Source organism: Antrostomus carolinensis, unplaced genomic scaffold (assembly GCF_000700745.2).
Source record: "Antrostomus carolinensis isolate BGI_N321 unplaced genomic scaffold, ASM70074v2 scaffold5400, whole genome shotgun sequence".
Taxonomy (NCBI): Eukaryota; Metazoa; Chordata; class Aves; order Caprimulgiformes; family Caprimulgidae; genus Antrostomus; species Antrostomus carolinensis.
This window is the reverse complement of record NW_010290445.1, coordinates 4,521-20,791: the sequence shown is the minus strand read 5'-3', so window position 1 is coordinate 20,791 and position 16,271 is coordinate 4,521. Positions and strand designations below refer to the sequence as shown.

The 16,271-nt window shown below is 37.0% G+C and overlaps 1 protein-coding gene across 5 annotated transcripts in view; it reads left to right on the top strand.

The window, feature by feature from the left end:
* Positions 1-15,778, top strand: part of MARK1 (microtubule affinity regulating kinase 1) — a 30,017-nt gene extending 14,239 nt beyond the window's left edge. Inside the window, exons 9-16 of one of the 5 annotated variants that reach the window (XM_010173177.1) lie at positions 677-830; positions 1,979-2,172; positions 4,525-4,625; positions 7,153-7,158; positions 9,688-9,939; positions 10,849-10,865; positions 14,013-14,049; positions 14,796-15,590. In XM_010173177.1, coding sequence (XP_010171479.1) covers positions 677-830; positions 1,979-2,172; positions 4,525-4,625; positions 7,153-7,158; positions 9,688-9,939; positions 10,849-10,865; positions 14,013-14,049; positions 14,796-15,174 — 1,140 coding nt within the window. In that variant the 3' untranslated portion in view covers positions 15,175-15,590. Of the gene's footprint in view, positions 1-676; positions 831-1,978; positions 2,173-4,524; positions 4,626-7,152; positions 7,159-8,705; positions 8,868-9,684; positions 9,944-10,848; positions 10,866-12,755; positions 12,801-14,012; positions 14,050-14,795 lie in introns of all 5 variants that reach the window. The other 4 variants (XM_010173155.1, XM_010173162.1, XM_010173185.1 and 1 more) reach the window with 4 other exon arrangements.
* The last annotated feature ends 493 nt before the right edge of the window (positions 15,779-16,271 follow it).

Genomic DNA, 16,271 nt, shown 5'->3' with positions numbered 1-16,271 from the left:
GCTGATTATTAGCCTGCCTTCATTTCTAAGATAGTGTAGATTTGATATGTGCATCCTTGAGTGCATTTTCCCACAGTATCTCTGAACCAGAATTCCCTTGTGATGGCAGAGCGTGGAGGGAATCTGTCTAAAATTATTTTAACTTAAACTGCTTGGAAGAGGATCTTTGTCTTTTCCACTGCTCTTAATTACAATTTACGCTTGTTGGGTATCAACAAGCAAGTGGCTGAGTTACATACCTTACAAAGATGTGTTGAAGGCTATAAAGGATCTTGGAATCGGTAGCACTTGGTTTTTTAGTCCTTCTGACTCAATCCAATGCATTTTGAAATTGTTCTGAAGCCATAAATACCCTTTATGTTTTGGGGATTTAAAAAAAAAAAAAAGGCAGGGGAGGCATTCTTTGGCTTAGGTTTTAAAATAGCAAGTTTTGTACTATCAAGATTCTTCTAATTTTGCTTTGAGCACTCATTAACTTCTGAGCTTTAGCTTTGTGATTTTAAAGCACATTAAACAGAGGAAGTTGTAAAATTTATCTTGAAGAAAATTAAAGTCTGGGTACATCTTTTAAAAATGCCTTTGATTGGAACTCTTCACTTTATTATACCATAAAACTATCAGTAATGTTGAATTTTGTTTATGCTTTGAAAAACTCTCTTATTTTTTTCTTTTGTAGTTTGAAGGAGGCGATTCCTTGTCCAGCAGCAACTTGGGTCAAAGGTCTCGTCCTAGCAGTGACCTCAACAACAGTTCTGTACAGTCTCCTGCTCACTTGAAGGTCCAACGGAGTATATCAACTAATCAGAAACAACGGCGGTTCAGTGATCATGGTGGGAATGACATTCCAACAAGTAAAGTAACATACACAATTCAAGTCTGAATGTGCAGTGTTTTGTGAACCTGGCAGGTCCACCACTCTGTGCATTTGTTGTGTATCTCATCGTGCTCTGCTGTGATGCTTTTATTTGTTTAAACGCTTCTGTGGTAAATCTGGGTGAATGTAATTTACAGATTTAATTTTTTGGACTTGTTACTTGGTTGTCTCACTAAATAAGAGCTTGAAGATGTTTCCTGTTTAGGAAATAATGGCAAAATATTGGTCTGGATAAACTCAAAGGCTGCAAACTATTATGTTTATCAGTACATTTGTAGTTGGAGCCAAATTGTTTGTTTCCCAGAGACAACAATTTTACCAAGTATTCAGGAAACATTTTCAGGTGGAAGTGATTACATCCAAAAGGAGTGCATATTTAAAACATTAAATGAAAGGTGACTTTTTTTTTCCCCTCTCAAAGAGAACTATCAAATTAGTAGAAATATTTCTAAAATGGTTAGCCTTTTTCTCTGCCTAATTTACATTGTTCTTTTTAATACTTTCCCCCTCTGTGTTAGTGTGGTGGGGTTTTTTTCCAAAAAACTAACCAATATGAAGATCATCAGCTGATGTAATTTTTATTTCAAGGGAATGTAAAAAACTACTGATGAAGGATTTGCCCCAAAGCATTTTAAAGAATGATAAGGGGGAAAGAACTTTAATTTTTCCAAGTATAAACATGCTTTTAAACAAAGTAGTTCTAGGATTTTCAGGGGAAAAAGATCTTTCACAATGTTCAGAGGAAAAGATATGAGGCAAAAAGTACTAAAAAAAACTTTGAAAAATATTTTCTAATTCATTTTTTCATAATTTTGCACAAATTGCATGGCTTTACAATGAGAATTAAAATACTCTTCTAGGTTTTACATATTGATATGAAATGGGAACTAATTCTGAACTGCAAATTGGTAATGAAGAGAGAGTGGGTAAAAAATATATGGGCTGTCAAAGCTCTATTTAATATGTTGATTTATGTGCTGAGTTTTCAGTCATAGTTGTTCAAATGCTTTTTTTGGACTCAAGGAATTATATTTAGAATATTTTGGCCAAGAAAAATGCAATAATTATTTTTAGGCATTTGTTAACACTATTTTTATTTGGCAGTTGGTCCTTCAATTCCTCCTGCTGTGTCATACACAAAAAGAGCTCAGGCAAATAGTGTGGAAAGTGAACAGAAAGAAGACTGGGACAAAGATGTCTCACGCAAACTTAGCACCACCACAGTGGGATCCAAAGGAGAGATGGCTGCAAGTCCACTTGTGGGTCCAGAAAGGAAGAAATCAACTACAGTTCCCAGTGTGAGTGGGTGCATTTTTGGCTTGTTATATTTATTTTTCCCTATTTAAACAAAATCTGCAGCATAAGGTGGCTATAGACATAATGGTTACTGAATAAGCCACTAAATCTATTTCTGGTAACTTTTACTGGCAGACAGAAATAGGCTACAGTCTATTGGGATGTCTTTTTAAAATAAACCTTTCCCTTCCCCCCACAACTTTACTTTTTCTAACACTAACAGAAGAGTAAGCACAAGAATGTCTGCACTTGAGCAAACTGAAGATCTGTCAAGACAGATAGTGGATATTCAGGGAAAGAACGTAAGAACAGAGCCAGCATGGAGTGCTTTTTCTGGTTTCTGATGCTAGTGTATCTACAAGGAAGTCAAGGGACTTCCTGAATCTGAGATTTCATCTGAATCATCCCACATAATATCCCTCATGACCTTTTTCTCTGTAAATTCATCTGTTTTGCTTTCTGAAACCACTTCATTTTGGACTTCAGAAATGGGGTGAGGTGGGAGGGAACAACCCACTAGTTCCCTGATATGTGTGCCTGTTAATGTTATGAGTTACAACCTGGTTCTTTTATTAAGAAATTACCAGTTTTGCTAGTTCATCTATTATGGTATCATTCATAGTTTTGTAAACTGCTATCATATTACTGCCCCAGACATCTTTGTTCCAAATAGGAGAGTCTGTCTCTCCTAATGTGGAAGCATCCACTTTGTCTTGTGGAAATTCATGTGCAGTAGTATCAGCGTTTAGGATACACAAAGAAAAAATATTCCACAGTGTTTAAACAGCTGTTTAGGTGCAAGACTTTGTGTGGAGGGTAAAAAAAAAAAGGAAGAAATATGCATATCATAATTTAATATTCAAATATACTTTTTGCTATTTAAGAGACACACCATGTTAAATACAAAGATTCTGAACACCTTTTAGTACAGTAGATGGGCAGCAGGTTTTTATTCTCATTGTCTTTTGGGATTCTATGTGCTGGCTCCTATCTTGGATTTTCTGAGAAGATCTCTGCTAGAAATCTATTTAAACAAAATAAATACTGAAGTTCATTTAACTCTTAATGTTCTGCAAGCTGTGTCTGCAGATGTTTTAAACATTTTTTTCAAATTTTAAATAGTTTTTGCACCCCACATAGTTTTTGTGGCTGTGTGGATTGCATGCAGGAACTCTGAGCCTTCTAAGATTAGATTTCATATCTGAGCTTTCCCAAAACTATATTGCCCCAAAGCTGATTACAGTCATGTATGGTACAAGCTGATATGTCAAAAGCATTTCTCTGCTTTGTGAGAACCAATTAAATGGACTATCTGTGCCTTGAAGAATGAGAAAATTATTTATTTGCTAATGGCAGGTTCAGTATTTGTACATTTTTAGCTCAGTTACTATTTTTGTGGACTTTGTAAAATAAAGTAGTTAATCTTCCTTACAAATTGGCTTTGAAACAGTTTATTCAGTATTCTCTGTAGGGTGACACTAATGCCAAAAAGCTGTTGATGAGGGAGACCTAAACACACAGTAGCTCTTGCAGGGTTCATGATGTCCCACAGTACCTGAGTTAAGTGTATTTGAAATCATTTGCCAGCATGCATCAGTATATCATGTTAGCACTTTGCAAACCTCTCCCATCCCAAAATCAATATGTTGTACTGTGTTAAAAACCCGGACTTGTATGTCATGTACTGAACGTGTCTTCAGCAGCTAATTTGTGCATGGCAGGGGGAGGAGGAGAATTGGGTATTTTATGAAGTGTGTGCAAAGTGAAATCAGTAACAGAAAGACAGTCCCATCAGTATTCGTTGCTATAAAACCTATTTGCCATGTTATCTGCATCATAATTTCTGGGTTAACTGACACAAATCGATCAATAATCTTTTCATTTTTCTCTTGAAAAGTCTTTTGATAGGGGGCAGCAAACTGTAGAGCTGGAGCTCTAGCTGGCAACTTAATCTGCACAGGGAAGCCTTTCAACTGGACAGATAGGTGTGTTCTCTGGAATTCCAGTTGGTTCCTTTGATCCCAGAGACAAATAATTCAGTAACACAATATGTGGGAATTGGATAATAATGCTTAGTAAAGCAAGTATCAGCAGAATTAAATTTCTCTGTTTTCTTTTTTAGCATCTTCTCAATAGTACAGTAATGAGATGTTGAATGAGCTATTGGAAAAAAATAGCTGATTATATAAAAGATTTGTGTCAACAGATTAGCCTAGTACATTTGAAGACATTAAGAATATACATAAACAGCTGAAACTCTCTTTTGATTTGCTTCCAATGCTTACATTTTTGTACAACATAACATATAGCAGAAGAAAGTATTTAATTTAATTTTCATTTTAATTTTCTTCTAGAATAATGTATTTTCTGGTAGTGGAATGACAAGGAGGAACACCTACGTTTGTGAACGTTCTTCAGATCGCTATTCTGCAATACAGAATGGGAAGGACAACAGGTATTCTTCAACTTTTCGTGCTTGTTAATTGGGGTACAAAAATGGAGGCATAGAAGCAGCAGGTTATGCAATTGATCAATACCATTGTGAAACATGGGGTGAAATACATAAAGTCCAGTTGTATGTTTTCATCGTGTCTTCCACCAGAGTTTCTATATCTGTGCTGAAATTTATAACTAAATGTGTAGAACTGCCTTTACCTCTTTTTATGGAATCACATTTATTACCAAGGATTGCCTTCCATCTCAGAGTAAAGTAATTATACTCACAACTAAGAAAGCAGTTCTGCTGTGGAGAACTTCAGATGGATCATCCTAACAGTGTAGCCTGATCCTTTTTAATTTCTCCTAGTAATCACCCAAAAAGTTGAAATTGTTAAGACTTCTTTTTCAATATAATTTTTTGGCCTAAATAATATTTCAGTGGTGATGGTAACCAATTTGTATCTTTTTGTAGAATGATAATTACACTCAGTGTTTTAATGCTGCCACAATTACTTTTTAAAAAATATATTATTTGTTCATCTTTGGTGTTAGTTAACACCTGTACCTGACAGAAAAATAAAACAATTTAATGGAGAGTAATAAAAACTGGAAATTTTTTTGTTGTTTAAAGCAATAGATCCTACTCTGATTTTTTTTTCTTTTTAAGCTATATAAATAAAACAGTTAAGGTTAAATGAACCAAAAAATCCCTATCATGAAATAACATAATCTAGTAAACTAGTCTGGTTTTGTTTTCTGTGTTAAAGTTTGAATTTTTTAATGATGCTTTTTGTTTTGGAAATAGGAAGAGTATAGTGCTGATGATCTGTATTAAAATTTTGCACTATGGAATGTGTAAAGTATAGCTATTTAAGTTGCTTTAAAGAGGCATGTTAAAAAGCAGAAAACTATTTTTCAGTATTTAATTTCAAATTATTTGATTAGTATTTTCAAAAGCATCTTTCCAACTTCTTGTGTATAGCTTAAAATACTTGAACAAAGTTTGTAACAATCCTTTTTTGAAAAAGAAAGAGAACAACATACATTTTTTAGATTTAGAGTTAAAATACACTTTCCTGATCTCAAAGATTGGTAATTTTTTTCTTTCAATAGACTTAATACCAAAAACACTATAATGAGAAGGGATTTTTTTTTTCAGAGGTTCTTATTTTACAATTTATATTTAATTTTTTCTATAGTATTGAAAAGTTAGACAACTCTTAATCCCTATTTCTTTCATCAGTGCAATGAATATGCTTGGTTCTTTGAGCATATTCTGAAAAATGACGGAAGAATTTTCTTTTGAGTTGTATATTTGCCTTTCCTACAATACGTTGTGTTGCAGTTGAATTTGGATTTGGTGTAGCTGAACATCTTGTGTCATTGGATTATTCATCCAAAATCTTTACCTCTTTGCTGCAGTTGTTATTTAGCTTTGGGCCTGTTGTTGCTAATACATTATTAATACAGTTTAATTTATGCTTGCAGAGGCAAAGCTGTAGTTTGGCCTAAGTCATTTGACTTTGGTTTTAAAAATTAATAACACAATAGTTTTGCCACTAATTTCATCCCTTCCTTGCCGCTTAGGCAAAGCAGAAATAAAAGTAGCAGTAGAAGGAACCGTATGGATGGGTCAAGACCTGCTGGTCCAACTAAAGGGCAAGAAGGAAATGCACAGGCAGTGGAAGCAGGGACAGGTATCCTGGGAAGAGTAGAGGGACACTGCCCAGTTGTTGTAGGGATGGGGTGAGGAAGGCCAAGGCACTGCTGGAGCTGAACTTGGCAAGGGATGCAGAGAGTAACAAGAAGGGCTTCTACAGGTGTGTCAGCCAGAAAAGGAGGGTCAGAGAAAGCGCGCCCCTCATCATGAGCAAGACTGGCACGCTAGTAACAACAGATGAGGACAAGGCTGAGGTACTCAATGACTTTTTTGCCTCAGTATTCTCTGTCAACCTCTCTTCCCACACCTCTTGAGGGGATGGACTGCAGGGCAGGGATTGGGGCAGCAAAGTCCCTCCCACTGTAAGAGGAGATCAGGTTCGTAACCACCTGAGGAACCTGAATATTTGTAAGTCTGTGGGACTGGATTAGATGCATCCCAGAGTCCTGAGGGAATTTTTCCAAAGCCACTCTCCATGATACTTGAAAAGTCAGGGCAGTCAGGTGAAGTCCCTGGTGACTGGAAAAAGGCAGACATTGCCTCCATTTTTAAAAAGGGTAGAAAGGAGGATCCTGGGAACTACCAATCCATCAGCCTCACCTCTACCTGGGAAGATTGTGAAACATATCCTCCTCGAAGCTATGCTAAGGGACATGGAGGACAAGAGGGATGATTTGAGATAGCTAGCATGGCTTCATTCCACTATGATGGAGTGGCTAAATCAGTGGACAAGGGAAGAGCTACAGATGTCATCTATATAGACTTCTGTAAAGCCTTTGATATGGTCCCCTACAACATCCTTCTTTATAAATTGGAGAGATATGGATTTGACGGGTGGACTGTTCGGTGGATGAGGAATTGGTTTGATGGTAGTAGTCAACAGCTCAATGTCCAGATGGAGATCAGTGACAAATGGTGTCCCTCAGAGGTCTGTATTGGGACAAATACTGTTTAATATCTTCATCAATGACACAGGCAGTGGGATTGAGTGCCCCCTCAGCAAGTTTGCTGACAACACCAAGCTGTGTGTTGTGATTGACATGCCTGAGGGAAGGGGTACCATCCAGAGGAACTTGGACAAGCTTGAGAAGTAGGCCCATGTGAACCTCGTGAGGTTCAACAAGGCCAAGTGCAACGTCCTGCACCTGGGCCAGGGGAATCCCCAGTATCAGTACAAGCTGAGGGATGAAGGCATTGAGAGCAGCCCTGCAGAGGACTTGGGGGTACTGTTGGGTGAAAAGCTGGATGTGAGCCAGCAGTGTGCACTCACAGCCCAGAAGGCCAACTGTATCCTGGGCCACATCAAAAGGAACATGGCCAGCAGGCTGAGGGAGGTGATTCTGCCCCTCTACTTTGCTCTGGTGAGATCCCACCTAGAGTATTACATCCAGCTCTGGAGTCCTCAGCACAAGAAAGACATGGAACTGTTGCAGCAGGACCAGAGGAGTGACACAAAAATGGTCAGAGGGATGGAACACCTCTCCTGTGAGGACAGGCTGAGAGGGTTGGGGCTGTTCAGCCTGGAGAAGAGAAGGCTTTGGAGTGACCTTATTGTGGCCTTTCAATATTTGAAGGGGGCCTATGAGAAAGATGGGGACAAACTTTTTAGCAGGGCTTGTAGTGCTAGGACAAGGGGGAATGGTTTTAAACTAAAAGAGGGTGGATTTAGACTAGATATAGGGAAGACATTTTTCACGATGAGGGTGGTGGAACACTGGCCCAGGTTGCCCACAGAGGTGGTAGATGCCCCATCCCTGGAAACATTCAAGGTCAGGCTGGATGGGGCTCTGAGCAACCTGATCTAGTTGAAGATGTCCCTGCTCACTGCAGGGGGGTTGGACTAGATGAGCTTTAAAGGTCCCTTCCAACCCAAACCATTCAAGGATTCTATGATTTTGAAAGGGTTGGCCCAGCCTAGCAGTGGCTGGGGTAGTCCGGAGGAGAAGTACAACTTGGTCCTTTAAAAACAGTCACTTCCAAGTGATAATGTGACAGCAGGTCCAAATGTTTCAAGTTTTAGGTATTTGAGTTTTAACTGAAAATAAGAGTATTTACTTCACCAGAAAAGAGTTTATTTAATCAATCTATTCAATCTTTTTCAGTGTTTTTTTACTATTTCCATGTACTCTTTGTAGTCTTTCTTCATTACTTTGGATAATGCATGTTTAAGCTTTAATCTTGGGAGGAATGAAAAGACCTAATTTAACGTATATGGTGATTTTATTTATGGATTAACATAATTTTCTCAGAATTCCATATTCTTTAGCTGACTAAGGCAGCCTGGTCACTTGGTCTTCTGGTTAGTTAAAAAGCACTTGTTATGTTCTTAAAAAAAAACAATAACAAAAAATGCTGCTTTCCATTTGCGATGGGGTTTTACACTGACTTTTCCCTTTCCCTTTGTGTGCCTCTCCTGCCTTGCTGCCATGGCAAAAGCCTAACAGAAATGTCTGTGAGTAGCACATCTTCTGCAGGCTCTGCAGTAGCTTCTGCTGTATCAACACGGCCTCGACATCAAAAATCCATGTCTGCCTCTGGTCATCCTATCAAAGTTACACTGCCAACCATCAAAGATGGCACTGAAGCTTACCGACCAAGGTAATAGATTGGTTATTATTTCTGTAATGCTGTGCACTTTAAAAATGTTGTTCTTCACTTCATCATGTACTTCAGTATGTTTGTAATCTATTTGAAATTGTCATGTTGCATTCTGTTTCGAAACAGTAGCTTACTCAAGTGATGTGGCTATTACAGATGATTTAAACCTGGGTTTTTTTCATCACGTTTGCATGCAGTTAAACAAGTTCCTTGACTGCCTCCCTCTGGAAGCTTCTGGAAAACTTAAGTAGTTAAAAATTTAACTGATTTAGACAGGACTGTACAACACAGACCACCATAAATTCAAATTAAATACTGAAATGTTAACCTCTTGGTTTTTTAGATTGCTAGGCTCATTTTTGTCTAAAATCACCATAGTGTAGTTGCTTTTACTATTAACTGACCAAATAGCTTTATACATTTATTTGTGCCAGATGATTACTACTTAAGAAATATCTGTTAATTTTTTTAAGTGCTTGTGTGTTAAAGGTTTTGATGAACATATTTTTCCAGAAGAGGGCTGGGAACACATTCAGATCTCACTACAGACTACCTTTCTAATTTTTTCCTTTGCCCTGTTATCTGTATATGCTTTTTTAACTGCTCTTAATACATGAGATAATTTGATTTTTACAATGAAAATACCTCTTGATTATTTCTAAGTATGAATCATAAAAGCAAATCAGTAGCAGAATCAGTTTAATTAAAAAAAAAAAATCAAAGAGCAGGGGTTTTTTTCCTATCTTTGAGAAATGGTTGTCATGAAGGAGGGTTTCTAGCATAGTCTTTCTCTTTATTTATGCTTCTGTTTTCCCAGCAGTGCAACTCAAAGAGTGCCTGCTGCTTCCCCGTCTGCTCATAGTATTAGCACTACCACTCCAGACCGAACCCGCTTTCCTCGGGGGAGTTCAAGTCGAAGCACTTTCCATGGTGAGCAGCTAAGGGAGCGGCGTAATGCCACTTACAATGGACCGCCCGCCTCACCATCCCATGAAACCGGTGCTTTTGCACATGCTAGAAGAGGGACATCAACTGGTATAATAAGCAAGATAACTTCCAAGTTTGTTCGCAGGTTAGTACCTCGATTTTTAAGAGAAAAAAAAAAAATCCCAGCCTCAAACTAGGGCCATCATTACAAAGTCATTGAGAACTTCCAGTTTAAGTCTGAAGTAAATGTAAATTTAGTTAGAATGCTGCTTGTTTTGTGTGTTCCTTCCAGAACTGCCTTGTTTTACTTTTCTGTGTGTATTGTAACCATTGCATTTGACCAGCTCTTCTACTTCTTTATCTTAAAGGAACAAGAGGACGCTACTCAAAATGTTTTTTTATTCATGCTTTACAGCTAAAATACAAAGGTGTTACAATTAAGTTAAAATCAAATGAACTTAAATACTGAAAGCAGTGACTTAAAAATGAGTCATTATTTAATGTTAACAATATTTTACTTTTTTAACTGGGTGCGATTTGTTGCGAGGGCTGTACTTACAACAATTTTATTGCTGTGCTTAGAGGGAATCAGTATTTACAAATTATTTCAGAGAATTCTAAAATCTGTAAATAAATGAGAAGCTTGGAAGTGGGCAGAAGTCTGGATATCTGGAAGTACTAATATTTCAATATCATGTAGCCCCTGATATTGTGTTACCAGCTTCTTCAAATGTAAATTCAGGGTTCTGAAGGAAGAAAACCTACACATCCTCAACCTGCATTCATTCCTGTGGTGATGCTAACAGTAATAATACTGTGAGGAGAGGTGCTAACAGTAATAATACTATGAGAGAGTAATAATACTGAGAGAGAGATTTTTCAAATACTCTGCTTAATATCAAGTGACTGTTGACTTAGCAGTCACAATAGCTTTCCCAAAAAGAGACTTCATTTTCAGTTTGCCTCTTCTTAACAGTGATTTACTGGTAATTCCTAAGCCTAGCTATGGATGTGTCCTTACTGTATCATTGTCAATTTAACAATTATTTCTTAGAAACCTCAATTTTCTTTGCAGAATTATGCTGTTATGTGTGTAATTCTGTCTTGTGTGTGTAAAAGAAGGATAAATTCAAAGCTAGGTTAAGCTAGTAGTTGCAAATTTGTAAGTAAAATATTGTGAATCATGTAAGGTGATATTACAAGGGAAGCAAAGAGAGAGAGCTAGAAATGCAGTGGTGCTCCTCATAAAGTTGATTTAACTCAGTGAGCTGATAGTGTGTCAGTGTGTAAGTAATATCTCCTATGATGACTTAAAAAAAAGTGAATTATTTTCTTTTATCAGACAGCTGAAGATACAGGATTATGATCCTCCATTATTGGTATCTCCAGCACTTACTTAGTTGTGGGAGAGAGTCTGTTCTCTGAATTTTTGTGGGTTTTTTTTTTTTTTTTAAGTTAGAGCAAAGCTAGTCAACTGTATTTTCTGTTAAATAACTAACCAATTTCAAGAGCACAGGCTGGTGTTTTGCATTATAGATCATTGCTATTTGCAATGAGTGGTATCTTGAATATTTTTTAAGAGTCAGATCAAAAAAATATTTTCACTATGTTAAATTACAATATTAAACTAATATTGTGAACTGTGTATTTATAATTAACATGAACTATGTATTTATAATTAACATTGTACATTGATGTCTTTTAAAATTATCTTTACTATAGAACATTTTTATACAATTTCCTATTATGTTTTATACTGCTAAAAATACATTTTCCTGTAGTGAAGGCCTTGTAGGGTTTTTGTTTGTTTTGTTGCTGATGGTGGTGGGGTTTTTGTTGGTGTTTTGTTGTTGTTTTTCTTTTTTTAAACTTTGGACTATTTGAGACTTTTAGTGGCTGGGATTATATGGATGGAGGTTATGGGAGGGTTTGCTATTCCAGTTGGGTCACGTAACTGCATGCCCCTTAACTCTTGTACTGTTCAGAAAACAATGGTTTAAAGCTTACTTTGATTAGAAGGTGTCGTGAAAGACTTTTTTGACTTTATCTTTTGGCAAAGGTAAATGCCTTTTTTGGTAAGTATATAAAACAAATGCATAATGAGAATGCTTGATCAGTAGGTTCTTGAAGTCTTTTGTATCAATAGTTTATGTCAAATGATGTTAGTTACTAAAGTATTTGTGTTTTGAAGGGATTGAATCAGTTAGCTAATTGAAATCGGGTGCTAAAATGTTTGTACAGCAGCACTAGGAACGTACCTCGGTGGCTTACACAATTTATGGATATTTTTCAAGTTGCTTCAGACTAAAAAGGCATAATACAAAGGCATAGTTCTTTGGTAAAGTACAGCTCTAATTCAACAAGATAAAAAAGATGTGTTTAACCTCAAGCTCACCAGTAATCTTACCAAAGTCAATGTAACAGCCAATTTGCTTAAAGTTAAGCAGATGTTGAAGTAACCTGTCTGAACTGGGCTCCAAACATTTGGTCTCGCAAACTCTTGGGCATGTCTTGTCTTTAATTACTTGAGTGTGCTTAAACACGGGCATGTACCCAAGTGCTGTCAGGACTGAGGTCTAAAGGCCTGGCCCAGAAGGGTGCAGAGTGAAGCCCCTCTGGACCACCTTGATCGACTGCTCCTCTGTGCTTGCTGGAATTACACATGGCCGTTGCTTCGTCTGCAGTAGGTTAAGAACAATGTGTTAATTTTACCATCAGGTTAAAAGAAAAAAAATGTAAACAACTACATGTCAGAGCTGAAAGAAGTTAAGGTATCATAAAGGCAAATTAAAATTACAGGTGTGAAAGAATACTATTAAACAATATTAGGCTTGACATGATTATACTGATTTATTTTTATTTTTTTGTTCAGTAGCTATTTAACATTGTTCTAGATACAGGTTTTCTTAACTTTTATTTTTCACCTTTATCATTGAATCTCAACCTTAACTTTGTTTTGAGGGATCCAAGTGAAGGCGAAGCCAGTGGCAGAACTGACACCTCAAGGTGAGGAGCCACTATTAATACTTCGCTCCTAGATCTTTCGCATCAAGGTTTAAATGATTTCTTCAAGATTTTTAATCAGGATGTAAAATAGAATAGTGCTTAAGTAATCTGCTTTTCACAAATGTTTTTTATTTGGGGGGGAGGGGGTTTTGGTGAGGTCCTTTATCCCTCATTTTTGCTTTCTTGCGAAGTATTTAATCTAAAACTTCATTTAAGCATATTCCTTTGAATAGTAATAAAATCCCCTGTAGGAGTTAGCCAATCATTTAGGTGCTTAAAATCATGTTTTGGCTTATAAATATTTAATGGTGTTTACTTTTGGTTTCAGTGGAAAATAATAGTATACTTTGTGTGTGCCTGTGTGTGTGTATATATATATATATTAAATTTTTACGATAATTACATACTGTGTTCATTACTAAAGCTGCTGTTTGCCAGAAGTAAACACCTTATGGTCCCTGAGACATGAATGTCACTTTGCACTGAGAAATAAAATAAGTGACATTCAGACAAAAAGGGTGGTAACCGCTAAATATTGAATTTGTTTGGCAACTACTGTACACAAATCTCTAAATGCTTTGTTAGTAATAAAGCATTCCTTCATATGCTCATTTTCCAGTATATCTGCTCTTTTGCCATGTTTCAGCATTTAGTTCTGCATTTTTGGTGTGCTTAGCACAATACATAACTTTATTTTTATGCTCTCTAATGAACAGGCATTGTAGTTTGCATTCTAAACTGGTCACTTACAGAAAGAAAGTATCGACTTCGTTTTCAAAACAGAAAGCCTTTATTTAAAAAAAAAGAAAAACAGCACATTCTTAACAGGATACATTGTATGATACACAATACATTTTATCTACATTAGCCCTTTTCAATTCAAAGCCTATTATCTGTTGAATTCTTGACATGGAAAGGGAAAAGAGATTAATCTAAGGTTCAAATGAAATGAAGTGTGAAGTTGCTTTCAGCTCTTGCTTTCATTCTCTAGCTTCCTCTACTTTTTGTCATCCTACAGTGTCTGTTTTGGGCTAAAAGAAGTCGTTTGAGATCTTATCCCTGCCATGCTCTGTCCCTTAATATCTATGTGGTTCTCTGCGGATCACACTGAAAGTTAAATTTAAAATGCTTGTTTTGACTCCTCTCTGAGTAGCAACAGTTTATAGACCATCAAAATGAGAACAGCACCTTTCCCCAGTGACAAATGGGGAGTCATCAGGCATCTTAAGTACCTGGAACATGAACAGAAATATTTGGCTGTGGAATTACTTTAAAATAATTAGCGCTGTTTTTCTAAACACTTTCTAAAATGGAATAAGTAATCTATTCAGTAAGGAAGCATCAGAGTAAGAACATTCACTGGAAATTACTCCCTTGAAATTTTGTCCAAGTCTGCTTCATCAGTTAAAATAAAGCACATTATTTTAAGGTCTTTTTACACAGAGAGAGGTCAAAAATGTACAATAAATGCAAAAAGGGGAAAGGTGGAAAAGAGGGGAGGGAATTAACTGGAGACTTGTCAATTGCAGGGTGGGGTTTCTTCCTCTGCTGCTTTTACAGTATGATTTATGCTTCAGGATTATGTCCCTCAACTTCAGTTTTGTTGGTGTATGGCATGCTCCAGATCATAAAAATCAGCAGAACTTCAGTCATGCTTTTACATAGATTCCACTTTCTTTGGAGCAGTATGGAGTAACGTCTGTCTGCTGCAGTTACCATTGCACATGTCATCAGAACGTTTTAGAGCAGGGGTTTCCAACCTTGCGTTGCTCGTGTGCCGCCACTGGGAGCTGCACCAGTGCTGGTAGCAGCTCCCAGTGCTGTGCAGACTGAACATGAGTGCAGGAGATGGTGCACAGCTGTTCCAACAGCATCCGTTGCGCTCTTTGAATTAGCCTGTGTGTGACTAGCGGTGTGTCAGCTGCAGTTTAGAAACCCCTGTTCTAGAGCTGCATTTCTCTTCTGTCTCTTGGCTATACTGCTTCTATTTTTGACTGGTTGGTATGTCACTTCTTCCAGGAGTGCTTCTGGGGAGCCAAAAGAGAGAGAGAAGGAGGATAGCAAAGATTCAAAGCCACGCTCCTTGCGGTTCACGTGGAGTATGAAGACCACTAGTTCTATGGACCCAAATGATATGATGAGAGAGATTCGGAAAGTGTTAGACGCTAATAACTGTGATTACGAACAAAAAGAGAGGTTTTTGCTCTTCTGTGTTCACGGTGATGCACGACAAGATAGCCTTGTTCAGTGGGAGATGGAGGTCTGCAAACTGCCACGATTGTCGCTCAATGGAGTTCGTTTCAAGAGAATATCTGGGACTTCTATCGCATTTAAGAACATTGCATCCAAGATAGCAAACGAGCTTAAGCTGTAAAGAGAACCTAAATTTTTTGGGATCAGGGAAGATTCATACATGATCTACACTTTGAATGTACTGGTTACGCCTAATGTGATTGGCCTGTGAAACTCCCCATGTAGAAATTGCCCTTATTGCAATAAGGTTATACATAGTTATTCAGAATTGTAAAGTTAAATCCAGTATGACCTATATTAAATAACTGTAGCTAAAGAAGTTATGTTCACATGTACAGGTAAGTATATAGAGCATTCTGTTCATTTTATGTTCATAGAGTTGTATAATAAAAAGATGACTGCTTAAATTCAGATCTTGTATAGTTGTCTAGATTTCTGCACAGAAATGTATGTTTGATGCTTTGAGTTGGAAAAGTCCTTCCCTATCATTTACATTTTTGGTGGTTTTTATAAGTCTTACCTCTATCATGCGTTTTTTAAAAAAACTTGTGTCCTGAGTCAAATGCACAAAAATAGTTTTCACAACTGTAGCATGACCATTTTTAATTATTTAAAGGTTGTTCATTATTTGAACCAAAAGTTGATGAATAATCGGCTTTTGTTCTACACAAGACTGTTCCTGCTTATCTTTGGCTCTTATCCTTGTTATTGGACAGTGTTTAGTTGGAAAAAAAAAATACAAACATGTTTACAGTGTTGGCACTTACAGTTTAGAAACTTTGTTCTGCCTTGGGCCAGCTCAGAGCTGTGGGAGAAGAGAAACCAGGCGTGAGGGATGTTCTGTCTGCAAATTAAAGTGCTTACTCCCATGGCCCATTAACAAATGTAGCACCAAAATGGAGAACCATAATTATTTCATTTTAATACCATGGTATAAAGTATCACTTGTTTGCTGCCTTCAGAGTACTATAAATTCCATTTTATGGAAATATATTGATATTGGGACTGTTTAATAGCACAAGATAATCTGAAGTGTTGACCAATTGTATAAGTTAATAATACCACCTCAGGAATTAGCTTGGCTTTTGGAACATGTACCCCCAAAGAGTACATGCAATTCCACATACTATTTTACAGCTAAACATACCTTGTTTATAATGATAAATTGTTGATTTATGCTTTTGTGGTTGTACAGTTTGTTCCCATGTAACCTGTTTG